At 28.2% G+C, this 27,345-nt stretch overlaps 4 protein-coding genes and 1 long non-coding RNA gene across 20 annotated transcripts in view; 1 reads left to right on the top strand and 4 right to left on the bottom strand.

The window, feature by feature from the left end:
* Positions 1-12,040, bottom strand: part of LOC149893148 (E3 SUMO-protein ligase ZBED1-like) — a 58,821-nt gene extending 46,781 nt beyond the window's left edge. Inside the window, 1 exon segment of the mRNA XM_090076855.1 lies at positions 11,285-12,040. The gene's annotated coding sequence lies outside the window, so the exon portion shown is untranslated.
* Positions 755-4,013, top strand: LOC149893149 (uncharacterized). Of its 5 annotated transcripts, XR_016449307.1 has the most exons (5): positions 778-1,083; positions 2,172-2,242; positions 2,753-2,936; positions 3,173-3,362; positions 3,702-3,997. It is a non-coding gene; the product is annotated as an uncharacterized LOC149893149 (long non-coding RNA). The 5 variants fall into 5 exon arrangements; XR_016449310.1 differs by having other exon boundaries at positions 755-1,083; positions 2,172-2,247; positions 2,753-3,362; positions 3,702-4,013; XR_016449311.1 differs by having other exon boundaries at positions 755-1,083; positions 2,186-2,247; positions 2,753-3,362; positions 3,702-4,012.
* Positions 6,627-9,737, bottom strand: LOC145187787 (cysteine-rich motor neuron 1 protein-like). Its single transcript, XM_080064262.2, has 4 exons — positions 7,696-9,737; positions 7,313-7,457; positions 7,018-7,210; positions 6,627-6,905 (listed from the first exon to the last, which is right to left on the bottom strand). The coding sequence occupies exons 1-4, from the start codon at positions 8,084-8,086 to the stop codon at positions 6,861-6,863; spliced, it is 774 nt and encodes a 257-aa protein (XP_079920388.2). The 5' UTR covers positions 8,087-9,737; the 3' UTR covers positions 6,627-6,860.
* Positions 12,041-15,484: 3,444 nt separating the features above from the next.
* LOC145187405 (cytosolic iron-sulfur assembly component 2A-like) lies at positions 15,485-22,269 on the bottom strand. 2 transcript variants are annotated; one of them, XM_090076849.1, is made up of 7 exons: positions 22,119-22,269; positions 22,007-22,026; positions 21,789-21,933; positions 21,626-21,675; positions 19,895-19,940; positions 19,606-19,740; positions 15,485-17,695 (listed from the first exon to the last, which is right to left on the bottom strand). In XM_090076849.1, exons 1-6 carry the CDS (start codon positions 22,204-22,206, stop codon positions 19,637-19,639), a joined length of 453 nt encoding a protein of 150 aa, XP_089932975.1. In that variant the 5' UTR covers positions 22,207-22,269; the 3' UTR covers positions 15,485-17,695; positions 19,606-19,636. The 2 variants fall into 2 exon arrangements, with proteins under 2 accessions (XP_089932975.1, XP_089932974.1); XM_090076848.1 differs by lacking the exon at positions 15,485-17,695 and having other exon boundaries at positions 19,601-19,740.
* Positions 22,270-22,681: 412 nt separating this feature from the next.
* LOC145187664 (cation-independent mannose-6-phosphate receptor-like) overlaps positions 22,682-27,345 on the bottom strand; it is a 54,159-nt gene continuing 49,495 nt past the window's right edge. For 5 of the 11 annotated variants that reach the window (XR_016449270.1, XR_016449269.1, XR_016449278.1 and 2 more), the window contains 7 exons: positions 26,831-26,941; positions 26,606-26,746; positions 26,319-26,404; positions 26,104-26,214; positions 25,932-26,007; positions 23,733-23,902; positions 22,682-22,865 (listed from right to left, as the gene is read on the bottom strand). Coding sequence is in view for 2 of the 11 variants with exons in the window: in XM_090076844.1 (XP_089932970.1) it covers positions 25,821-26,007; positions 26,104-26,214; positions 26,319-26,404; positions 26,606-26,746; positions 26,831-26,941 (636 nt within the window). In the remaining 9 variants the exon portion in view is untranslated. Of the gene's footprint in view, positions 22,866-23,732; positions 23,903-25,396; positions 26,008-26,103; positions 26,215-26,318; positions 26,405-26,605; positions 26,747-26,830; positions 26,942-27,345 lie in introns of those variants that run through there. The other 6 variants (XR_016449274.1, XM_090076844.1, XR_016449271.1 and 3 more) reach the window with 4 other exon arrangements.

Below are 27,345 nucleotides of genomic sequence, written 5' to 3'. Positions count from 1 at the left end.
ACATTTGACAAGTATAATGAATCATTGCTGTTGTGTTCTACATTGATTCTGAACAACTTTTCACACAAAATGCAAATGTCATGATCATTTTTTGAGGGAAATATTAATAATGCACCTTTTGTTTTTAAGTTAATGCATATTGTTCTTGTTTGCTACTTGTATTTAGCGCTGAAATACATGTTTCACAGTGTAGCGAATTGCCCCTAAATACAGCAAATCCTGCAATACAACCCACAATACTTTTTGAACATGTAGACAAACAACTAGCATCAGGAACTAAAAAATAATCATGATCAGTAACTGAGATTTCTAGCAGTTCAGTAATCCTATTTCTGCTAGTAGAGTTATTCAAAACACTAACAGAAGGAACATCAATGTTTTCAATGTTTTGGTATTTACTAGAGCAGTCAAAATAGGTACAATTTGCAATGGCAAACAGTTTCCATGAAGAATATCTTGAATATCATTATGCACCAGCAATTTTTTATATGTTCCAATAAACTGTTTTGCTAAAGGGTATTTATTACAACCCAATAAACCTCTTATTTTTCCAAAAAAAATTACTGTACCTATGAAAAGTAATACCACCAGCACAATCTCTTGAAGTACACCCATAGGCAGAACAAGATACCAGTGCTTGGTTTTCAAGTACTTTTCAGCATACCAGTACCTGGTATGCTGAAAAGTATTTGCAAACCAGGAAATAGCTTACGAATTTGAATTTTAACACAAACCACCCAGTAAACACGCTTTAGTTGGTCCAACTGACGGGCCAGTATTGGCTACAGTTGGCTAACTGTTGGCATTTCTTGCCAACCATTAACCGACTGTATACCGGCGTGTTTTTGAATCGTAAGTTTCCCGTAAGTTTGTAAATGTATATTATAAATATATTCACTTAGACCATGCGACTAATTATCAAAATTATTCAAATAGATTCATTCAATGATTAAAACTATTCAATAGAGTTAGTTTAGTTTGAAGCTTTTTATCATTTTTTTTTCTTTCAAACGCTTTTTCTACCCTTTAATTAAACTTTTAAACTCAAACTCTCGTACACCTCTTAATATAACCGTTACGCTGGTAAGTAGAAATATTTTACATTTATCCATTAGTGACACATTCAGATACAATTTTTGACATTGGTTGAGTTTTTAATTTATTTTTATGATGACACCATTGTTGCATTTGTATAAGACATTTTAGCTCTATTTTAACTATTATCAAAAGTTTAAATACAGCTAAAATGTATATGTGCGTGTATAGTAGTATGTTTATGTGTGTATTTCTGTATGTATATGTATGTATGTTTGTATGTATATATATATATATATATATATATATATATATATATATATATATATATATATATATATATATATATATATATATATATATATACAGAGTGTCTGCCAGATCAGGGGAATTCAGGGAAAAGTCAGGGAAATCAGATATCTGCAAAAAATCTAGGATAATCCAGGAAATTAGGTTGAATTTTAAAAAAATCAGGGAGAAATCAGGGAAAATGGCTCTTCATCAAACTTACATAACGTAAATAAGTTGTACATAGTACATGTAATATAAAAGTTTATTTGGCAGATAGTTTTATGAAGTTCACTTGCATCAAGCGAATCTTGAATCTTCACTTGCAAAAATGTAAACAATTATACAACCCATATTAAATGTATCAATACTTGATACATTTAGTGTGGGTTGTATTATTGTTTACATTTTTGCAGTTGAAGAGCATTTTTCTAAACGAATCTAGATCAATTTTTGTGAAGTTGAATTTGGGTAACTTTAAATTAAATCAAGGAAAACAGGTAGAAGATCAGGAAAGTATCAGGGAAAAGTCAGAGAAATCCACCTAAAAATATTGGCAGACATCCCTATGTATTTTGTATATATTGCATATAATATATGCCATATACAATATTGACATAATATATGCAGTATATAAATAAATGGTATATGCAATTGTATATACAATATGACATATACATTTCATATTAAGCATATATAACATTTATATTATATTATATTATATTATTATTATTATTATTATTATATATATATATATATATATATATATATATATATATATATATATATATATATATATATATATATATATATATATATATATATTCATATAATGCATATAATTATAGCATTTTATTAAAAGGGACTTCGACTTCTGAAAACTATGAGAAAACTGTTCAAAATTTTGGGGATCAGGAAAGTAAGGTTTTGGATAAACTATTTGTTTTTTTGTTTTTTTTTTTGTTTTACTACTTGTTATACATTGTATATGTGTTAAGCATACATACATTGATTAAGATGCTGACATATTGACAAAGGAAAACTATTTATATTTTTTGTAAAAAAAATTAATTTGTGTTTTAATATAAGTCATAAATGGATGAAGGCTTTAAAAAAATACATATTTCATGTTACAAAAATACACATTTCTACTTTTTTATGCAGATAAAGGTTTTAAATAACGCTCTTTTCCATGGCCTTAATAACACAGCACAAAAATGTGCTAGAATACCATTTTTACAGCAATCAATTCACCTACAGGGATAAATAACATGAATGTTTAAAATTTTAACTCCAAATATTTGAGTTCCATAACACCTTTATCCATGTATGTCTTCAATTTAAAAACTAGATTGTGTTTTTGAAACCAGTTTTCCAATAAGATTCAAATGCAATCAAATATTATTTAATTATTTATGTATGTTTATAGAGAAGTTAGCAGCTTTGGAGTTAAGATTAACAGAACTGGAGCAAAAAAATAAGTTTTTAGAAGTTCAAAGTTTTTTGGATAATGAAGATATTGTTGTTCCCCTGGCCTTCCAATGGAAAGTAAGGAAGATTTGGAGAGGCTTAACCTTATGATACAGATGAAATCTGAGATGGCTCTCTATAAAGTTTGAAATTATTTTTTGTATTATAATGTTTCTAGCAGTCTTCAGGTTGCGTTTAAACTAGTAACTATTATTTTATAAGATCAAAGATAAGTTTTTTTTATAAGTCTTATAATTGTAATTTATCAAAGGTAATTTAATAATACCTTAGTTATATTATACCGCATTACATTTTCATTTACCTTTGAAAAAATAGTTTAAATAAAAAAGTTGTAATATGTAGCATTATTTGTTTTTAGGTCGAATATCTGCGTTCTATTGGCGGTAAAGTTGAACATCCAAAATACATATGATGTGTGTTGGGAGCCATGTTTTCCAAAAATTTTAGCGTTTTATGTAATCTAAACGGATCTTCAAGTAAGATGATAGCTACTGGAATGGGCAAGGTTAAGTTGCGATGTTATCATTTTGTGTTAAAGTGCTTACTATGTAAGTATTACTAGTTATGTAAATTTTTAGTCTATTAAAGTCAACTGTATTTTTATATTTATAAAAATATGTTTACAACACTAAGAAAGAATATAATATGTTAGTACTTATGACAATTACCAGTGTTGTCATTAGTTGTAAATTTGTAAGATATTATATTCTCCCTTGGTGACTTGAACTTATTATCATATGCACATATTTTTAAAACTGCTAACCAGTTAATGTAATTCTTGATTTGCAAAGTATACGTATAAGAGCTTAAAAATAACTTAAAAATAATTTATATTTAAACAAAAAATAAATTGAGTTTTTAAATTTATTTTCATTTTATTCTTTTAGCAGCAGTAAGAATTCAGTATCTTAATTCCAAGGATAAAGATATTTACCCGATGGTTTCAAGATGGTTTCAGGGCGCAAATGATCAAGGAGATGGGCGAATAAATAGACAGGCGAAAAGCAAGGTTATAAAAAATCAGTTGCAGTTAATCAATGAAAAGAATATTTAGTTATTATTTTCTTTTGAAAATTTATAAAAGCTTATTTTTCTTGATTTTATTTATAAATCTAATTTTTCTTAATTATTATTAATAATTATCTAATAAATCGCCACGTTTTTAAATATTAGCGTTTTACAATATTGTTTTTAATTAAAGTTGCCAATATTAGTTTCAAACCTTTAATAATATTAACTACAATAATAGAATATTTTTAGTTCTTTATTTGTAAATATTTTTCTTTAATGGTCTGGAAATAAAAGTGTAATGATAAAAAATTTGTTCTTTTTTTTGTATTCAACTAAGTTATCTATAAATAATACAATATTTTGTGTCGACAGTAGTACTGTTTGGTAAAGTCTGATATACAAACAATCACTATTAGATAGAAAATTAAATATGAAAAAGCAAAGTTATACTTTGTTATTAAGCAATATTCAAAACATGATTTATAACTTTTGCACTTTCAATTTAAGCGCAAAAGTGAATTTAAGAAATCGCGAAAAAAAATCATATAGTTGGGCCGGTAATGGTACCAACTGTTAGCCAACTGTTTTATTACTGTTGGGCCGTTAATGGCAAACAATTGTTTAAAAACAGTTGGCTAAGTGTTGGTAAAAGCGTTACGTTTTTTTCACGGTACCAACTAAATAGCCGACTGTTGACCCAACTGTAGCTAATAGTTGGTTATTAGGATCGGGCCAACTACTTACCAACTGTTCGATGTTTACTGGGTAGTGGCTAAATTTAATTTAATTTGATGGAGAAAAAAAATTTAGCTGCGTATTTGTGGTCTCTTTGTGGTCAAATGATTTTTATCATACTATTAATGTTTCTTTGTAAATGTTGTGCTTCGTTAATTGTTACTGCCAGATTATAACAACGTTGGGAACGTAAATCGTTGAGATCGTAATCGTTGAGAACGTAAATGTTTGCGGATTTTTTCATTTATCATTTTTTATTACATTCTTTAGTAAAGATTAGATAATAATCCATAAAATTATCATAGATTACAGTAATAATTTTGATACAAATTATTCACATCTTGACTTGTCTTATTTTACATATTAATATAGAGTAGTATGAAAATGTTTTTTTACTATGTCGTGTGATTTAAAAAGATAAAAGGTAGGTGGAAGAACCTTACAAATACTAAGGATCTCAAGTCAGCTCTGGTCATATCTTTCCATAAATGATTGAAATATTATTTTAACATTCTCAACTCCCTCTTTAGAATGTCTTTCTTTTCCACACAGATAGTGTAATTATTTTGCAATGTATACAACTTAATGAGATAAGTTAAGTAATGTTTATTTTTAATAAGCATTATTAAAAATTTATTTATTAACCATTTTAGCCATGGTAACTATTATAACAATGTCAGATAAAATCAACGAGTGATAAATGGCTTTAAATAAACTTCATCGTTTTAATTTAATTTTGGACCGTTAATAATCTACAAAAGAAAGAAACTTAAATATTACCTGGTGCTGGTAATAGCTTTTCACTTTTAGTCGGCGTTTCTTATGAACTCTTAATATTTCCTTCTTTTTTTCATTTTCAAGGGAATTACAAAATTATTATCTACCTGATTTACTTTAATATTAAATGCGGTTGTATATAATTGTACAGGATTACATATAGCTGTATATGATTGATTGAATATGATTAAAAAAAAACTTTACCTAATAAAAAAAAAATAAAATTTTCATAACTATCAATTTAGTATTCATGAAGTAATTCAAATACAGAAAAAGTTAATTTTGTTAAAGAAACACGTCAGGGTAATAATAGAAAACTTTCTATAAATTTAATTGCGGTTTAAAGTATATACTGTGTCTTTTCAGGCACTTTGGAAAAGAAATTGAAAAAAAACATTCATTTTTTAGACAGTATAAAATAAAATTAAATGACTTAAAGAATTTAAGAAATAAGCTTAAATATAGTTCAAATATACCATGAATTTATTTGCTTACGTAGATGAAAGTCTGTTAATACAAAAAAAGATAAAGTTAGTATGTTCATCAGATTGGATTTGATCCGATTGGATAAATCCTTTGATTAAAAATTATCCTATCATGAAAACTGCGTTCAATGTGAGTCGAACTTGGGAAATCGCTCCATAATATTGCTTGAAATCGAAAATATTTTTTTCTCTGCATCGAAAGCGTGATTGAACTTAATCTTTTTTATAACTGAATAAGTTAATTTTTTGTATCGAATTTCTCCCTTCTAATAAGAATTCAGACGGAGAATTAAGATAAAATGTAGGAGATAAAGGGAGATAATGGAAGTTGAAGCGGAATTGATGACTCAATTAAAAGTTTTCATATGTATAAAGGAAATTAAGGTATTTTTAGATAGCTGGAATCTTTCAGTAAGCTTTTGTGGAGTTTATTTGTAATTTGTATAGAAAACTGGATTAAATTAAAGAATATAGAGGATGTGCAGAGTTTCATTAGATGCATATCATTAAAACTGAATAGCCTGGTTTTAACAAGACCTGTGATTGCACAACTTTTTATAGGCCAATAGACTTCTTCATTTAATGCTTTTTAGGATGTAGATAAATATTGTAAAAATTTGCTTCCAACACGTTTAGCTAAATATACAACAAAAACACAGATAACCACCCAAAAATGAGACATTTTTGAATATACTTTGACAAAACTTTTCTTTGCAATTACTTTATTAAAAACTTTCTTATTTTCTTTAATTCTAATTTTTTTTTTAAGATTTTTACAAAGTAAAACAAAAAGTAAAACAAATCTTCAATAAACTCATCTTTAATAAAAACTAAATAAACTTTATTTCTAAAATAAATGCAAGAGATTTAATCTTAAAAAACTAAAATAAACCATATATTAACATTTGCTCAAGTCAAAAGTTTAGAATGCAGACTTTCAGAGTTTTTTGTACTTTCAAATAAATTAGTGTAAATAAAATAAATTGTAAAAATAAGAAGAATAAAATATATAATTTTACTAATCAAAAAAAGAAATTTTTAAGAACATCCTGGGATACTGCAAGTAAACAAATGACTTCCATTCTAAACAAAAGTTGCAAATTTACAGAATTTTTTTAAATTTGAAACTGATGCTTATTAAAAATTTAATCAAAATTGACAGCTAATTCTTATAATTATATCAGATATAACTTGCCTTTTCAGCCACAGAAAGATCCCATATCTTTTCAGGACTTTTTCGAACACAAATTGCAAAAGACTGAATGCATCCATAATCATGCTGCTTACATTTAGGACAAGAAGGTTTGGTTTTGCTTTTAACATAGCAAGCAGAACAAATAGTGTGTCTACAATAACCTTGACATTTTTGTTTTTTAGGCTTTAAATTTCTAAAAAAAAGTTAAGTTGTAGACTTAATTTTTTTTAGAAATTTAAAGAAACATTGAATAACTTCTAAAAACTATGTTATAAAAACTACAACATATCCTTACGATGCAGAGCAAATCGAATAAGGATTTTTAGAACAAAATTCAGCTGAACATTTAGGCTTGCAATTTTTTTCTTGAATTGATTTTTCTCCAAGTACTTTTGAAAAACTTTGCAACAAACTCTTTGGTGGAGTTTCAATGATTTGCGCTGAAATAAAACAATTCAGAATCACAAAGTAATAATTTAAAATGCTTATATATGCTTACAGTATATTTTATATTATATCATTTTTTTAATTATTTCTACCTAGAAAAAAAATCTGATTGTTTTGCAACTAATTTTTGATTTGCTCAGGAATCAAAAACGTTCTTGCATTTATAATTATGAGTAAGTTAAAATAAGTTAAAAATTTATTTTCGCTAATAAACTTTTTAGACAACTATACCTCTGCAATGACCAATATTTTCTCTGTCAGTTTGACAATGAAATCCCTCTCTACACTTTCCTTGAATGTCCATGTAACCACCGCACAAATCACCTTCAGTCTTAGCGCACACGTGGCAACAGTTACATGAATCCATAACAACTCCCGATTTGCAAAAGTTTATGAGTGCTTTTTCTCCGATACAAATAACGTGATTGCACGATTGAGGGCACGATGAATAAGCAGCCGAAAAGTTCATTATCAGTCGAAAGAATAAGAACAAAAGACACTTTTGCATTCTAATTTTTAAAAACTTCAATACCAAATCCGTTAGTATTAAAAAAACTAAAAACTTATGTAAATAATGCAAAACTTTCCCGTTTTTATTTATTTGCACAAATAGATGCGTCATTTTCGTTTTATCTACGCGGTCACAATCACTGAATTCTTTTGCGTAATTTGCTATACAAGAAGATAGCGATAAGATCTTGTTCGAAGGAAATATGTAAATAAATGAAAATAGAAATCAGGATAAACTAACGATTAATACAATCATGATCAAAATGTCAGTCGTTAATTTGTGTTCCTATGCCAAACTTTGCGATAAAATCACCGACAAAAAGATGCAAAGAAAGACGTTAAGGAAGTTTAAAAGTAATTGATAATGTCTAAAAATAATCGTTAATTAATACTTTTATTGATTAGGATATCTAAGAAAAACAACTGCATTTTGAAAAATTTACGCATCTATACTTGTTAACAAAGTACTAGGCAATCTCTGTTTTTTTCTCTAAAAGTAAATTTTTTTATCTGATTGTTTAAATTGTCAGTTCTTAAATCTTTCATATCTTTTTTTATATAACACAACTGGTGCCGTCATGCAAAGACGAATATGCATTTTTTGGAAGTTATCCTGTCTTCAACTTTGTCGCAAGGAGCGTAATTGTTCGGCAGCTTACACTGCTTAAGCTAATGATAGCAGTAAATTGTCAGATAAAAAATGTCGCCTTAACTTTCCCCTTGCTTTCCTAAATCAAACTTGGCAATTGATCATTATAAGCTATTAGCACCCACATCACACAGAATGCTTCGGCTCGCTGATTTTCTTTGTTAAAAAAGTTTTTTCATCTGTACGCTGAGATTGTTTAGTAGGCTCAGTTGTATTATTTTGAACGTAATGGTGCAATCGCTTATCAAATTTTGTCGAGATGATTTTTGATGCGGTAATATTTGAGCGAGAAGAATTTTTTTTTAATTTAACTTTTTTTTAAAAAAAAGAAGCCCGCCAAATAGGTATGTTTGCGAAGTTTCTTTTAAAAGAAAAACAGGTAGCCTCGCAAAAAAAAACAAATCATAAGTTTCTTTATAAAGTTTTATTGATATCATCATGTAACAAATTTAATATTAGCTACCTTTATGTTGTAATATGTATGTGCGCATTTGTGCGTGTTTTTGTACGCGCATTGATATTGTAGAGAGAGCAAAGCCAGTTGCAACACACTTTAAAAATTAAATTATTTCCAACAACTTGAACCCTTTCATGTTCCAATTATTTTCCCATAACAAAAAAAATCCAAACTTTGTTTTTTTGAACCTCATTTATGCCAATATAAAAAAAAAAATTAGAAAAAAATTATGTGAAGATATCATTTGAATTTGTTGTTATCGAACAACACTGCCCGCCAATGGATATTTTTAACAAACAAACAGTTTTGAGTTTACACTACATTTGTTAAAACAGTAATAAAATTAAAATAATAAAACAGTCAAAGAGGGATGCTGACAAACAACAAAAAATAATTGGTAGTGGATTAAAACATTAAAAACTATTGGCTGACTCCATGAAACTCATTAAAAAAATTTCTTTATTTTAAAAGACACAGGCTTATCAACCATTTTAATACATTGAATAAAAGTAAAACCATTTCCACACTGCCTACAACGACAAAAGCTTCTTCAGAAACTAACTTTGTTACAACTTTTTGTGTATGTTTAGAAGAATAAAAAATTTTTAGAAGTGCCATTATTTATTTTACTTTAAGTTCTGAAAATAAATAAGTTGCATCAAATTACACACACTCACACACACATATGTATAATATATATTTATGTGTGCATATAAGCATGTACTAAGCACACCCAGTAACTAATATAGCATTGTACTCAATATAACCAAAAGTAACATTTATAATCACATTCACAGTAATATTATATTTACTAAAAAATAAAAATAAGAATAATGATATTATAAATGATAATAATATTAACAATATTTTAATCTTTAAACTTATTTTAACAACTAAATGATAAAAAAATATTTTAATTAAAAAATCTTATCGCATAAAACAATAATAATAATGGACGGGATTTTATATCATTGAAGCGCAGTGTTGTTCCATAACAACAAATTAATTTTGTTTATTAGATCAAAAAGGTAGAAATAAACAAAAATATAAATGAATGGTAAGAACAGTACCATGTTAAACTAACATTAAATATTTTTTTCACAACAAGATCAGAATTATAAATTCTTTAAATTAGTAGTATTCGTTGTCTGCTCCGAGTACCGGCTTCACCCATAAAAAATCATCTACAAAATATCAGTGGAACTCTGAAATAGTAAAGTAGACTTTTTCTACAGCCCTTTTCAACTTTCCTTTATAAAATAATATTGTTTTCAATCGGTTAGGATGCACTATTTGCAATGGGGAAGCTCAGTTTAATTTGTTGTTATACAACAACCCAGCGCATGAAAGGGTTATTTTTTTTTACAAATTCCTTGCTGTGTAATAAAATAGACCTTAATGACGTATTAATTCGTCATTGTTAGTTATAATATGAAACTTAGTTATTCCGTAATAGCAAAAAAAAAATGTTGCAACTTACTTCCCTCCAGGGCATGTTGTAACACAATGCTTTAAAAATAAAAACGTTGCAGAGTCCTCAGGGAAACTACTTATTTATCTGAAATTTATATTGTTTCACATATATTTTATATTTAAGAAAAAACTCCAAGAGTAACTTAAAAAGAAGGATTATTTTATGAAACTTAATTAGAATTTTTTGTAAATAACTTTTTTTTGTAAAGAGATTTTTATTATTTCCTGTGATTTTATTCATAAACTTCTTTGTTTAGAGTAAAACAAAAAACTTTGAAAACGCAAGATTTTTGATTATCGGTAATTTCGGCGTATTAAGCTATTTTGTTGTTTATAGACAATGGTTGCTTTAATAACGTTAAAAAATCATGCATATCGATGTCCTGCAGATATATCTATTAAATAATGGTTAAAAAATTGTTTCAAACTTACAAAGTTTTATGTAAAATTTGTTTTACAAAATACTCAAAAATGACGAAATTAGCGACCTTGTATGGTAATTTCGGCACAATGATACGGTAAATTCGGCATACTTAAGAAAATTAAGATGTTCGTTGAAAACGCATTAATATAATTAAAATATTATAAACAGCTATAAATCTGCATTGTATAAAGTAATTGTCTCTTAAATGGAACTTGTTACACCTAATTGGCATTTAATTAAGGGCGTTGCAATTGCAAAGATTCATATTTTTTGAACCACCTATTTTAGTAAAGTATGAATACATCACCCAAAACAGAAACCTTATTAGAAAAATGTGCCTCCAAAGTAAAATTGTAAATAAAATGATTACTAATTTCTATGATTTCGATGATTATTTCTGAATTTTATAAGCTCAAAAGTAGTTCATAAAATAATATTTTACATAACTACAATAGTTAAACATAAAAAAATAAAATACAAAACTCAAAGAAAACTTTATAAAAAGAGATTTATTTAAGAAAGTTAAAAAACAGCTTAAAGAATCAGTGTTTCATACAGTCATCACAAGTAAATACTTTTTTAGCATAAACACCACATATAGCAGCACATGTTTCATGCCACCATCTACAGCATTTATAGCATTTATCCCAATTATCATTTAAGTATGGATCGACAGGATCCCCATAACTGTATTGACACATTGCACAAAGTTGTTTATTAATCTCACTTTTAGCATCAAGGTTAATCAAACACGTCTTTTGATGTGTAGATATATTTTCTTTAATGCACTTTTTACGTGGCTGCCTGTTCTTATATTTCAAAGATAAAGATTCCTCTAGCTGAGAATTATATGGTGATCCAGTAATTTTTTCAGCATGATTTACCCTCCTTTTCATACCTGTTCGTTTTTTATTTTTAATGTCAAGTCCAGCTAGTGATCCAAATGGAACACCATGAGGTTGTGAGGTTTCATCAGAGGTGGCTGATTCTAATGACTTCTGAAGTGTAAATGATGAGTTTGGTGAAGCAGATTCTAAATAAAAATATTTAATTAAAAAAGGTGAATAAACTTAGGCAACATGTAAATTATAAAAAATTTAAACTATTTTTTTAAGAAACTTTTTTTTAGGTTAATAAAACAACAGATAAGTTATTATTTTGCTTGATTTAAAAAAAATTTACATTTGTGTTTTAAATAAATGGTGGAAGATGGTAAAAATAATACATCTTTTAAAATGATTTACCTTTCTGAGAAGCAATTACACATTCTGTAGCAAAATCAATATGATCTAAATCTTTAGCAGAGTCTAACCCATTGTCGAGAGTAGGGTGCATTTCAGAGGTAATATTTGGTTTTGAAATTTTTGATACAATATACGAGTGATCAGTAGCCTTAGCTGCAGCAAAGTCTTCTTCAGTAAACACATTTCTATCAAATGGATATATTCCACATTTTTTAAACCCTGACTGACAATTTTGAACAGTTGCAGCTTTCCCATAAGCTATTCCAAATAATTCACTAACCTCTAATTCAGTTACAGGACAACCTGGATGGTGACGAAGCCAAGTACCAACTTCTTAATCATAGAATATTTTGAGACTTTTAAAAAATGAAACATCAAGTGGTTGCAGCTTGTGCGTGCAGTGAGACAGAAGTGATAGTATAATAACATTTGTCTTGCGAGCTTTTATAATAACACTAAGATTTTTTTTATGACTTGAATGTCCATCTAAAATTAGAAGAACTGGTTGGTCTCTTGACTGTGGCTGGACTGCTTTTAAAAAATGATCAAACCATTTTTCAAACAAATCAGTTGTTATCCACCCATTTTTGCTGCCACCAGAAATAGAACCGATTGGGGCTTTATCTAAAAATTCAGGTCTCACTCGAATACATGGATAAATCAACATTGGAGGGACAAAAAATTCGCTTGCTGATTGGCAACAAACTATTGTGATTGTTTTTCCTCTTTCAGAGCTTGTTAAGCCACCAACACTATGTTTTCCCTTCAGGGCAAGAACTTTTCCTGGTTTATGGCATATAGAGAATCCAGATTCGTCTACGTTGAATAAGTTTGCTGGTGGAATAATCTGCATTTCATCAGCATTAAACATTATTTTTTCTAGTTCATCATAAAAACGATTAACTTTTATTCTGTTAAAACCAATGGCTCTATGCAATAACGTTGATTCAGCAGCTCTTACAGAGAGTTTATTATGACGTTTTAAAAAAACCCTAAACCATTCTTTTCCTGCTGACTTAGTTGCACAATTAAACTTATGAATAATCCCATTTTCTTCACAAAACTGGAATACCATTTGCTTTACATCTTTTGGAGACAGACCAAATAATCTCTGTGACATAGCCAGAAGAACTTCAACAAGTTCTTTTTCTTGAAAAGCTGAGAGTGTTGTTGGGTGTCCTGCTCTTAACTTTTTAACACAATTATCAACAGACACTCGTTTTATATAGTCATGTAGCGTTTGCCTTGGTATTTTATATTGTTTAGCAGCAGAACATTTCGAGCAACCATCAACTAAAACTGCATTTACTGCTAGTTTTAATGATTCATTTGACCAATTACCATATTTAACACGTTTTGAACCCATTATATAATGCTAACACACAATAATATATATATATATATATATATATATATATATATATATATATATATATATATATATATATATATATATAATAAATTATTAATTTATTGTATACATATTATTATATGACATAAATTTAATTTATATTGTGGGGAACTATTACTTTATTAAGTTTCACAGAGACACTAACGAATTCAATTTTTTCCTAACTCGTTATTATCTTATGACTATCTGAATTACTAAAATCAACTTCTTCTATACATAATATTTTAAACGGTTATTTCCATTTTGGTTTCAGAGAAAGCACAGGTCGGCAAATTCGGCACTGCCGAAATTAAAAACTATTTATAAGCCGAAATTATCTCCTTAGAGCAGTCCTTGGGGAAACTGTTATATCTTGTAACATACATTGATTTTCATCTTATTGTTGCTCACCTTTTATTCAGTTTATATTTTTGAATAAAATAAGTAACAACTTTTGGTAAAAATTTTCGTGAAAAAATCATTTATCCAACATTTTCAAATAGGTAAAAATGTTAAGAAAAAGCTAATAATCATAAATTAATGCACCTATAATGTAAAAATAAAAGTTTAAAGCAATATTTTTAGCAAAATTGTTTATCTTGCTACAATACCCAACTATGATTTGATTATTCCAATAAATAAATATTTTTAGGTGTTTTTTGAAGGGGTACCGAAATTATCTCCCTGCCGAAATTACCCTACTTTTCGATAATAGTAAACAACAGTTTAGTTAATAAAATATAACTTGTTAAGTTTTTTATAGCTGACATGCAGTTATTACATTTATATAATGTTTTTACATTATGTAACTGTAATATTTGGAAATAAAAAAAACAACATTTTTTTGAAGCACTGATGCAACTAACCCCAGTCTCCCCTACATAAATTGTTACAAAATAAAAATAAGTTTAAAAAAATAATCTAACCAAATTAGTTAATATGTAACAGTATTTGTATTATACTACCTTTAAAAGTAATATATTATGTGATAATGAATATAATATTATAATATATAATAGGTGTAATACCATAATAATATAACTTAATAAACAATGTAATGTATTTGTAATACCATAATAATATGTGTTTGTAAAACCATAATAATATGTGTTTATAATATCATAATAATACAATGTGTTTGTAATATCATAATAATGTAATGTATTTGTGCTAGATTGATGGTTCTAATAATATGAAACAAACATCTGTTGTCAAGATACATGACACGTATTAAGATTTTGCTATCTAATCCTTTCTTCCACAGATCACTTAAAGTCTCAAAATATCCATAAAATTTACGCCAGCGTTTTCCTCAAGATCTTAACATACTCTGTTTACTCACAAGGTATCTAAATGTTCAAGGGAGCAACATTAATCTTTAGTGATGGCTGTGCTGGTTAGTTCTAGTCTTATTATGATTTTGGATCCTTCTCATATAATTCTGAAGATATTACATTAACATGAAGTTTCAGCGAGGCACATTACTTTAAAGGATCCCTTCGTGGATTTGGTGAAACTATTAAACGAAAAATTTATAGGGAAGTTTTGTCGACTGTTGTAATTGAACATGTTAAACAGTTTTCCGAAGCAGCTGATCGACTGTGACATTGACGCAGAAGATATCGAGTCCCCTGATTTAACTGATAGCATCAACAACCATGGAGCCCTCAAGGTTTACAATGTTAGAAGATTGTTCCTTATAAAGTAGTCAAACTTGACCTTGTTGCCTTCTGTTACATTTGTATACATTGTATATTTTATTGCAATATACAATGTACAGCTATTCACGAAAGTTAAAACGATTGCAGAATTTTTATTAAGTATGTTTGGTTTTTGTTTAATAAAGAAAAACTGTAAAATGATATCGACTTAATTTTTTTTATTTGTTAAAGAGAAAGTAATTAGCTTTAAAATGAATATGAACATGTTATAAAAATTTTAATATTTAGTTAGAAAAAAGCTATTACAAAAAATCTTATAGGAAAAATAAGAAGCACAAAAGTTTAAACGAATTGCAACATTCGAACAAAAAATGAAAAAAAAAGCGAAATTAATATTTGAAGTGTCCTCCTTTGTTTTTATTGCAAAGATAAACTCGTTTATGCTTTGGTTCAACTAATTTCATGCACATCACGCGAGGTACCTTCAGCCAGTACTCATTCAAAAGTTGCTTTAAATGCTGAGTTGATTGAATTTCATGGTATGTCAGTTGATTGTCGATCCAAGACCAAATATTTTCGATTGGGTTGAGATCTGGTGATCTAGGGCACCAGGGCATCACATTGAACTTTTTTTTCAAAAAATACTCTTTGATTGAGTGTGCTGTATGAGCTGAAGCCCCGTCTTGTTGAAAGATGAATTGCTTGCTTCTACCATACAAGTGTCTGATTGATGGAACTAAACACGTTTCCAATGTGTTCTTGTAGGTGTATTGATTAATTCGGCCTTCATACAGCTCACAGAAGCCTATACCTTTGTGAGAAAAACATCCCCAGATGTCAACCGAACTTCCACCGCCTTGTCGACGATGTTGCAAAAACCTGTCTGAATATTTCTCAGTTGCAAATCTTTTGACATAGATTCTTCCCTTGCGGTTTACAACTTGAAAGTTAGCTTTGTCACTCCAAATAACTTTTGCCCACTGTTCTACAGACCAGTCCAGCCTTTCTTTGGACCACACTCGTCGTTTACGTTTATCCGTGATTGAAAGAATAGGTTTTTTAGCAGATATGTACGTTCCAATACCTTTGTCCGTCAATGTTCGTCTCACGAGCTCTCTGCTAACTTTTGGATTGTTTTTTGACTCATTGAAGATTTGTGCTAGCTTTTTGTAGCTGAGTCTGGGGTTTTCTCTGCTCATTCTGAATATACCATTACTGTCACGGTTGCTGAGTTTGGATGGTCTCCTAGTACGCGGCATGTCGGAGACATCCTTGGTAAGTTCCCAGGTTTTGATGGTTTTTCTAACGCAATATTCAGAAATGTTAAGTATTTTGCCTATTTGAACGTTTGTGTGATTTTTTGTCCGCGCCATACCAATAACTTGCCATTTGATGTCACTAGAAACTGATTTTCGACCCATTTTCACGCAATTGAAATTAATTTGAAATTCACAATATTTTAAGTTGATTTTGAATGAATTAAAAGCTGCCTGATGATGTTGTGATGAATTTTTTGATTGAAAAACTACTCAATTATTTGCTAATTAATTGATACATTCGCTGCGAAAAAAAATTTCGCAGCGGATTTAATTAGCAAATAATTAGCAAATAATTGATCCTAAATAAAATCGTTTAAACTTTTGTGAAACCTCTTAATTTGTATCACCTACCTTTTAATGAAATTTCTGAGTAAACGGTAATGAGTCAAAGCCTACTTTTTTTAATTCTATTAACAAATAACCTATTTACCAAATTGGAAAAATAATTATTTTGATATCTATTTCCGTTAGATTTTTATTCAAGAAAAACCGAAGATTAGATTTGAAAATTTTGCAATCGTTTAAACTTTCGTGAATAGCTGTATATAAATGTAACAAAAGGCAACAAGGTCAAGTTTGATTACTTCAGAAGGAACAAACCTTTATCCTAAGGACAGGAAGTCCCTCAACTCACTTTTACTAATACATCAATAAGTAGAATCTTCGCAAAGAAGGTATTAACTATACTTGTTAAATATCCACTGACAGTATCCAGATTGATACTGTCAGTGGATATTTAACAAGTCCTACAGTTATGGGTTCATTAATACTGCAGCAACAGACAAATTGACATTAGTCCGAGATAAAAGGGGCCTTTGTTCGGAGAGAAGATTATTGTGACTTATGATTTGTGTATTGCGAGAAAAAACTACAACGTAGCTTCGTGCATCCAAATAAAGGCCTTCTAAATTGATTTTTGGTTTTAGTTTCAAAAATATACCGAGGATAAGAGCAAAAAAGAACAAGATCTGAATAAACAAAAAATTATGAAGGAGCAAAAAATTTTACTTGAAAAACCAGAGAAACAGAGAAACTTGACGTGAGAAATCAAGAGAAACAGAAAACGCACAAAGTTACCTTAAAATGTGACGAAACAAAAAAAAGCTAAAAAAAAAAAAAAAAAAAAAAAAAGCGAACTTAAATTCAATACGGTAAATTTTCTATAACAAAAACTAAGCTCGGGCGTCTCAAAACTATTTTTGTTACGAGACATGATACGAGATCTCGAAATTACACTGAGTTTCGAGAATAGTTTCTATCGAGAGCAAGTTTCGAGAATTTGTTTCGAGAGGTTACGAGAAGTAGCGAGATTCTCGATTGAGAAGTGGCCACAAAATTTCCCTTCTCGAAACATGACAATATAACGATAATAACGAGAAATTAAAGAGATTTAAAATATTTTTTCGATGTTTTTCGAGATATTACGAGACAAGTTTTCTAATTTTTTAAATATATTGAAAATTACTGGAACAAAAGATTTTTTTTCATTTTTGTACCTAAATTTTGATTAAAATAACAAAACACTATTTCAATGGCCACCTAAGCAGCCATTGGCAGTCCTCATCGTGAAACATTCGACTCTTTTTTTCAGTTGTTACAAGATTGAAGGGAAGGTTGCATCTGGCCAGGAACTTAGCAATTTCTATGCCTCCTCGTAGCTGCTCTTTATTCTGCGGCTTATACTTCATGTATGCATCAATATTTTTGGCTTTCTCAGGTGTTGATGGTCCAACCAACTTCCTCTTTTTATAATAAGTACCTTTTTTTGTAAAAACTAAAAAGGTTTTGGATTCATAAGTAAACAAAGAAAAATGATTCAAAAATCCTAAATCAACAATGAAATAATTAATATTTAATAGAAATAGTTTAATAAAGAATAATTAAAATGATTTAAAACACCAATTCACCTGCTCTAGATTCTGATAGACAAAATCTTCTTGGCGCTTTTTCTCTGCCTTTTCTTTTTTCAAAGCCAGCCAGATCACTGAGTGAAAACTAATCATGTGACGCCTCATACCACTGGTGTTTCCACACCAGTGGTATGAGGCGTCACATGATTAGTTTTTTTTTTTACACTTCGCAAAAACTTTCTCAATGCTATTCTCGATAACTCCTCAGTAAAGTGCTTCCATATTTCTGTCCTTGGACGAACCATGTTGTTAGACTAAAAGTATGAAATCAAACATATCACTATCAAAATTAAAAAAAAAAATATCAAAAAAAAATTTTCCAGGACAATAAATAAGTCCGATTATTAAAAAGTTCCAGGAACTACAAAAGAAAACTTGCACTTTCCCGGAAAATGATTACCAAAATTTGTACTGCAATTAGCTAAATACTGCAATTCATTTACGACATTTCATCTACACGACAATTTAAACTTGTAAGTATAAATATAACTGTTTATTTCACTGACATCATTCACTTTTAACTTTTAAGTTTGTCATCTTATTAAAAAACTAAAAATAAAATTTAAGTAATGAACTAAAGTAAAAAGGCACAACAAAATAAACAATAAATCATAAAAATATATAATAATAAAGTGTTTTCTTACCTGATTCTTTGTAAAAAGATGAAATATTGTTGAAAAATAAAAAATATTATATATTTAATATAATTTGAACTAATTTCATTAAACTTTTAAAGTTTTTTAACTTTTAGCTCTGTTTAGATTGCAAAAAAAACAATAACAATTCAGCTGTCGCGCGCGTCAATTGTCTCAAAAATGCGTACTTTGTACGGATCAACTAATTTTATCCCTTTTTTTTTGACGAGTCATTACGAAAAACTCGTAATCTCTCGAAATGAAGGAAATACGAGATTCTCGTAACTAATCTCGAAAAGAATCTCGTAACTCTCAAAAAAAACTCAAAAAAATCTCGAAATTTTCGAATTTTTTTGGTGAATTTTCAAACCCTATCTCGTAACTTCTCGTATCATCTCGAAATAAAAATCTCGATTGAAAATTCCCGAAACGTTTCGAGACGCCTGAGCTCAACAAATACAGTATTTACCACAGTGTTAATTTCTTAACCCCAAGAATAATTACAAAAACATTTGAGACTCAATGCATTGCTTTATAATCTTCATCAAATCAGGATTCTCCACCGCAGCAGCAATTCTCTCTTTGTCGTTTATCTGTTTGTTAACTGTAAACGATAGAATTTTGTTAATACAAGAACCAAGAATCTGTGCTCTTTATACAACTAGAAGTGTATTTAAACATGTAAAAAAGTATTTATATTGTACATGTTTAGGGTTTTAAAAATACAATAAACATTTGAGATTCAAAAACTAACTTACTTGCGTCAGCATTATTATGTGTATTTTCTTTAATATAAATATCTAGCTGAAAAAGATAAAACAACAAAAACATAGACACACACACATACACACACACATACAAGATATAACTATTAAATTGGTTTTACAATAACTGGGAATTAAATTTAAACGAATTGAATTTACTCGATAAAACCTTAATAAATTAATATTGAAAGTAGCCTCCTTTTGCTTTTATGGATAATTGGATGCGACGAGGGATGGATTCAATTATTCTCATGCAACAATTCTTTGGCAATTTCTGATAATTCATGTTTAAGATTTTCAATTGAAGTTATCTTATATCTGTCAAGCTTTCCGTCAATCCAGCTCCATACATACTCAATAGGATTTAAACCAAGCGACCGAGCACACCAAGGAATAACTTTGTAGCATTTCTAATTGAGCCAGTCTTTAATTGAATGGTTCGGCGGTATCCTGATAAAATATACAACTTTTGCTTCTTTCATTAAAAAAATGTTGCCGACTGTTTTAAACACTTTTCTTGAGTATCTTTGTAGCTTTAATAATTGATTCTTCCGGTATATATATTGCAGAGACCCGAACCTTTATGAGAAATACATCCCCATATCCCAGCCAAGCATCCACCTTCTTGTAATCTTGGTATAACATGCTTGTATCTTTTAACATACAACTTTCCTTTGCGATCATCACTAAAAATTACACGAGACCATTCTTCAACAGACCAGTTGATTCTTTCTCGGCACTAGTTCAATCGTTTTAGGCGGTTTTTTACAGTCAAAAGTGGTTTCTTAATGGCGATACATGATCCTATGCCTTTGTTGAGTAACACCTTTCTCACTATTTTCTTGCCAATTGTAACATTCTTTAAGGAAGCATTGAACTCTCTGGTTAAGTTAAAAAATGCTTAACCTAGGATTTGATTGAACCCTGCGAAAAATGACATTTTTGTCTCTTTCAATTAACTTTAAAAACCTATCAGAGCTTGGGGAATCATTGATTCAGTTTCTTTAATCTTTTTAAATGTATTTCGAAGACAGCCCTCTGAAACATCGACTAATTTTGCTTAAGCAATATTAGGTTGGTTTCCTTGTTTATTTAAACCAACAATATGCCATTTAACGCTCTCAGGGATACTTTTTTTGCCCACTTGGCCAAATATTTACCATATCAGATTTGGCATCGATTATTTCAAAAAATATTAAATACTGCATGAAAATTTTTTCGGTAGGGTATTATGTAATTGATAAATAACAAATATTATCTTTTTCAGAGGAAATGGAAGTCGGATAGGTTAGATAAATAAAAAAAAAAAAACACAATTCGTTTAAACTTAATGGCTATTTATTCCCAGGTAAAAAACTGGTAACTAATTGAAAAAAAAAGAGAGGGAAGTGTCGCACAAGCACAAAAAAGGTGCCAATAAATAGAGGAACTCTTTCTCTAGTCAATAAAGAAAAGATTTTTAAAAAATCTTTTGCTTTGAAAATTTTATCATCAAAAAAACTAGACGGTATCATAAAAAATTTGCCCTCAAATATATACATATACATATATATATATATATATATATATATATATATATATATATATATATATATATATATATATATATATATATATATATATATATATATATATTCCATTTAAATAAAATAAAAAGAGATTTGTAAAAAAGATTTTTAAAGACATCAAAATCAGTAAAAAACTTCAGGATTAAAATTTATTTACCTTAAAGTTAACAAGCAGATTTTCCTGTAGTTTAACATGAATGCACAAGCCTGGCACACAAATGTCAAATAGCGTTTGTTTTAATAACAACGTTAGGTGAAACATTATTCAATAAAAATATACATTTAACAGAACATTGTAAAACCATGAAGAAAAAACGAACCTATTAAAGAAGCTAAGGAACAATGAGGGACCGTGGGAACAAACTGTACCATTATTTCAAACCTTTCATCAAGCACTTGGTTAACTTGAATAAGGTCTTTACTAACAATATGTAATTCCTCTAATGTCTCAACTCTTTCAGGGTCCTCAAATAAAAAACATCCTAAAAATTACTCTTCTAAAATATTTTCAAAAAGCTAAATAAACTTTGTGATTTACCTTTATAGTTCGAATAATATCTAAAAAAAAGAAAAAAAAAGCTGAAGAAGCTGTAAAAGCTGGAGAAAAATAAGTCAAAGAATCAATAAATATAATTTTTTTGAAAATTTACCATAAATCTCACAAGCCAAATCGAAGCACCCAGGATTCAACACTTCGTTCATTTCTTTTTTTTTTTTCCATTGATATAGAAAATGCATTTAATTCAACATCCAATATGAATTTACCTTCTGGGACTTTTTTTTACAAGCAGAAAAATTCAATAAAATTGAGTTTAAGTAAATAGGCAATAGAATTTTCAATTTATAGAATTTTTTTTTAAAAGAAGTTTTCTCATCGTATATTGAATACTTTAACACATTTTTAAAATGTTTTTGTTTTTATCAAAATCTGTCTATTAAACGTAAATTTAACGAAACATCAAAAAAAAAATTTATCAAAATTATTTTCATAAAAAATAACTTTTTTAATTTTCTAAAAACTCTTTAATAATTTCTTCTAAATTTGTTAAAATTGTGTAAGTTGTAATTTAAGAGAACATGTCAAGTAAAGCCTAATGCAAATAATTTAATCCAAAAACATTTTGTTTAATCTAAAAATCATCCAAGACAAACAAGATTTGCTAAAAAACTTTCTCAATTAATAGAAATGAAGAAATAAAAAAGGACGCAAGCATTTGATGTTTTGAAAACAAAAATCTATTTAAAAAAGCAGAAAATGTTATACAAAATAATACAAAGACAATTAAAGTTCAAATAGGCAGCATTTCTTCGTCACTACTTTCTTGAACAGAATCATTTCCAACAGTAAAAACTTCATTTACTTCATCAGATTCGTCTTCGGAAGTCATCGCAGATAACTTGATAAAAAAAGAAACTAGATCAAACTCAACATTGAACATAGACGATAGTTCGTCTGACTTTTTTCCCCCGTGAACTTTGGGAAGTCAGACGAGAAAACTTTGGTTTTTGCGCTAATGCAATTTTTCATCTACCAGAACAAATATTTTCCTGCGGCTTTTCTTTGATCTATCATAAAGTTTCGGGGGGTTAATCTTAGGTTGCGCCAAGATTTAGTTAATTAAATTATCAGTGCTATTCAGAAGCAGTATAACAAAAGAAAAAGATAATTTAAAGTATGCTTTTAAAATAGTTTGTGATTTATTTTTTATTAAATTTTTGAAGAATTACGAAAATGAAGCTTTAAAAGCTCTTAGCAATGGCATATTACCCTCGTCATTAAACCTGCAAAACGTAATTATATTTCGCCATTATTCATTTTTTTAAATAACCAAAGTTTTCTCGTCTGACTTCCCAAAGTTCACGGGAAAAAATAGTCAAACGAATTATCGTCTACATTTAACACAATTTTTTTACTCAACTTTAATGTACAAAAATTAACGAGATCCGTAAAAATTTAAATCTGACTTTAAAAAATGGTAGTAAGTAAAAATAAAATTGTTTTTTATGATAAGTTTATTTAAATTTTTAAAGTTACAAGTGATGCTCTTGATTTTAGTATTAGAAATGATGCAAATAAAATACTATTTTAAAAATGCTAGATTTTTAAATGCAAAACTAAATCAATTATCAAAAAATTAAATAAGTGAAAATAAATAGAAAGCAAAAGTATTGTCTGGAATTAGATTTAACAAAAGCTTTCATAAAACACTCCCCAGATGATACATCTGTAATTAATATAATTTGATAACATGATCAATACTTGCCAAAAAAAAGTATTCTCTATGAATTGATTCACTAGCTTGTTCAGATAAAAGCCTTACTCCATAATCTGATTTAAGTTCTTGAAAACATTGTTCAATGTGTTCAGATGTGATGAGATAAGAGTCTGAGATAGATTTGTACCCAGAAAAGTTTTCAAAAATTGCAGGTATTCCTGTCACAAAACAAATTTTGATTATCAATTATAACAAAAAAACTAAAGGCAGCAATTATAGTGAGTTAATTGTACCAAGATAATCAGATTCAAGAAACTCATCTGCATGTTAAAGTAGTTTATAACATGCATTTCCTTCAAAAACCTCACCCTAAGCAAGTATGACTTAATTTATAATATTTTCTAGTAAATACTATTTTTAAAATAGTATAGAAAAAGAAATAATGGAGGAGAGCATTATGTATTTGTAAAATTAATTAAAAATCTGCTACAAAAACAAAAGGAATCTTGTCTAAACTTATGATTCATAAGATTCTTTAATTTGAGGTATTACACATAGCATTATCATCTGTAAACTCCTGTTAACTTTTTTTTTTTGCTAGCTGTACCCCTTCAGAATAGAAGAATTGTTTTTTTGATAGAAAGGTTTAGTTCGCCCATATACTATTTCTTCAGTTTTATCTGTGGTCAATATAGGATCTAACTCTGGATGATAACCCCTCTGGTAAAATATGAAACATAAAATAACAAAAATCATACCTCAATGTCTATTTTTTTGTTAATCTCTCTAACTGCCATCATGGCATCCATAATTCACCTGAACAAAATTGTCTTCCAACGTCTTCAGTGATGTTGGAAGTCAAGTTTCTTTTACAAACCTCTCCTTTAACAAGTACTTGATGGCCAACATACCTTGCTATAATTCATATATAGCAATTCGATTGTTTATCTTACCTTATTTAAGTTTTTTTTTTATAAATGTCTTTATAGTTTTGTATTTTTGGCAATTTTCTACTTTTAGTTTCTTTATCATGCTCATTTTAATTTTATTTTGCAGGAACCAAACATGTACTGACAGGTTATATATTGTTTGATATGCCAAAATTTCAGTTTATTGCACTTTCATTTGTTCAATTATCTTTTCTGTGATAGAAAATTGTTGTGGCTTTATTTTAGAGATGTAGTTTTTTTCCCACATTGGACAAAAACCTTCAAGCAAGATTCTTCATGATTTTTGAGGTTTGGCATACTTTTTAAAGTATATAAGTATAAAAGTTTGGCATACTTTTTAAAGTATATAAGTATAAAAGTTTGGCATACTTTTTAAAGTATATAAGTATAAAAGTATGTATATAAAAGAGTCTATTTATATTTATATAAAATTAGTTTTCAATGCATAGTTAAATTTTAGCTAATATTATATTACTTTTCAATTTTTTGCAACTTTTGATTAGTTTTACCTGATAAAAATTAATAATTTTCATAAAATTGAATAGAACACTAATTTATCAAGTTATACCAATTTTAAAATCAAAAGTGTTAACAAATGATTAAGTTTTACCTCAACTATTTAAACTGGACTTAAAATGCCAAAAATGGTTTCTTTGAAATTAATTTAAAAATCTTAGACAAGCCGCTAGGATTTTGATTTCAACAGATTTGTGACCTCTAAATAAAATTCTTGAAGGATCCACAAACAGCTTTCATTGACACTTTTTTTTTTATCAACCTTAAATTATTTAATGGGCCCTGTGTAAAAAAGTGGAAGTAATATATAAAAGTAATCACACGTGATTAAGAAAATTATAAGACTTTCATAATAAAAAATTTTAAAAATAACACCACATTCAATAACTTAAAAAAATTGTTTTTCGGTTGTAACTTTGAACAAAGATTTTCAGTCAGTCAAATATCAGGGCTCATTGATATTCTGAACAGTGTTTATTGTTAAATTTAGCAGTTAATAGATACAGTGTTTTTTATTATTTTAAGAAATATTTAAATTTTTTAAATTTTTTACTTGTTTAATTCAAATTTAGTCTAAAAAATATTAAACTTGTAAAAAAACACTTTTTATTTTATCATCTTTTTAAACTTTAAACTTTTTTTTTTTATACTATTTATGAGCTTGAAAATTTTATGAGTTTGAAGTGAATTTTAAAAGTTTGAAAATTAGATATGGAAAACATTCCTCCTGTTGATTAACTTTGCAGTGATATTTTGTGGTAATAATGTAAATCAAACTTACCTTTGAATACTTATAGTGAGATACAATATGTGCTTTTCTTCCCATAATAGCATTAAATGTATTTGTTAGCAGTTCCCTGTTTTTAAAATACAGATAAGCTTAATTGTATTTATTACTAACCAATATACAGATACTTTCACAGCTATGTAAAGACTATCATCTGTACTCTGACCTTTTTTCTGGGCTGTAAAGTACCATACAGAAACCAATAAAGAGCACAGCAATAACAAGAGCGATTACAAATATTGCTACAGCATTTCCTTTTTTCTTATGTTCAGTTGTTCTATAAAAACCAGAGATGACAAATATAACGTGACTTGTTATCTAAAACACAATCTGTAAAAATAAAATTTGATCTTAATGTTTGTTATTATCTTAAATACATACAAAGTTTCTTTTTCACAAACAAGCTTTGTTTCCATATGAAATTCATATTTGCATTTCTTAAAAGATGTCAATTTAACTTTTGGCTTCTAAAAGAAAAACTTCCAAATAGAACAAGCAGGAAAAAAAGATGCAAACACAACATAAAGAGACACTATTGATTAAAGGTCCAACACTGGCTGGCACAAATGCATACTGAAAATGACATTGCTAAATACCACTTATCCTAAAGAAATAAACTATTTAACATTGTAGCTAATACTGCTTTTATTTTAAAAAAAGATTTTTACCTCAGCATTTTCATTGCAGACAATTTTTATAACTGAGCTGGTCAATTTGGTATCACAAGAATCACCATTTTCATACAAAATCTCAATCTCCCCAGACAGCAATAACCGTGGAGGGGACTTTAAAAGGCCTAAGTTTTTGAACTGAGAAGTAAAAATTAAAAAGTAAAAATAACAAAAAAGCCTTCAGGAAAATTTTCGAAAAAAGAAACATTAACTCAGGTTAACCTTTTGAGAACTTTCAAAACAAGCTCCTGACAAAGGTGAACAGTTTGTACCAACAACACCTTTACATATGTTTATTTTGAATTTTCCATCTTCATTGGAAGAGTTATCAACCTTGTAACAAATATAAATTAGTTGAAAGTGTTCAACAACATTTATTATTCTTATAATAAATATTCATTATAGAAATAGTAAATAAAAATCTCTTTTAGAATTAAAACTATTGCACTAATACTTTTTGTGAAAAAATACTTTATTTATATATTATTATTTATTATACTTATTTTCTTCTTTATTTGTATATAATTAAGTTAATAATCACTGCTTATTTTTAGAGGTTTTATATTGAAATTACTTTTAACCACTCTTTCCAGTAGGCTAAACAAGATATAAACTGTTAAAAATTAAATAAAAACTGCATTTTTTTATTTTAGGATGCCTTTTGTAAAACTGTGAAAGGTTAAAAAAAACAAGAAGGTTCTAAACTTTTAATGTCTCTTTTTCGCATAGAAATAGAT

This window comes from Hydra viridissima, unplaced genomic scaffold (genome assembly GCF_058129835.1).
Source record: "Hydra viridissima isolate aposymbiotic clone 2 unplaced genomic scaffold, HvirCarnegie_v1 scaffold_1, whole genome shotgun sequence".
NCBI classification, from domain to species: domain Eukaryota; kingdom Metazoa; phylum Cnidaria; class Hydrozoa; order Anthoathecata; family Hydridae; genus Hydra; species Hydra viridissima.
This window is presented reverse-complemented; position numbering and strand designations above follow the sequence as displayed.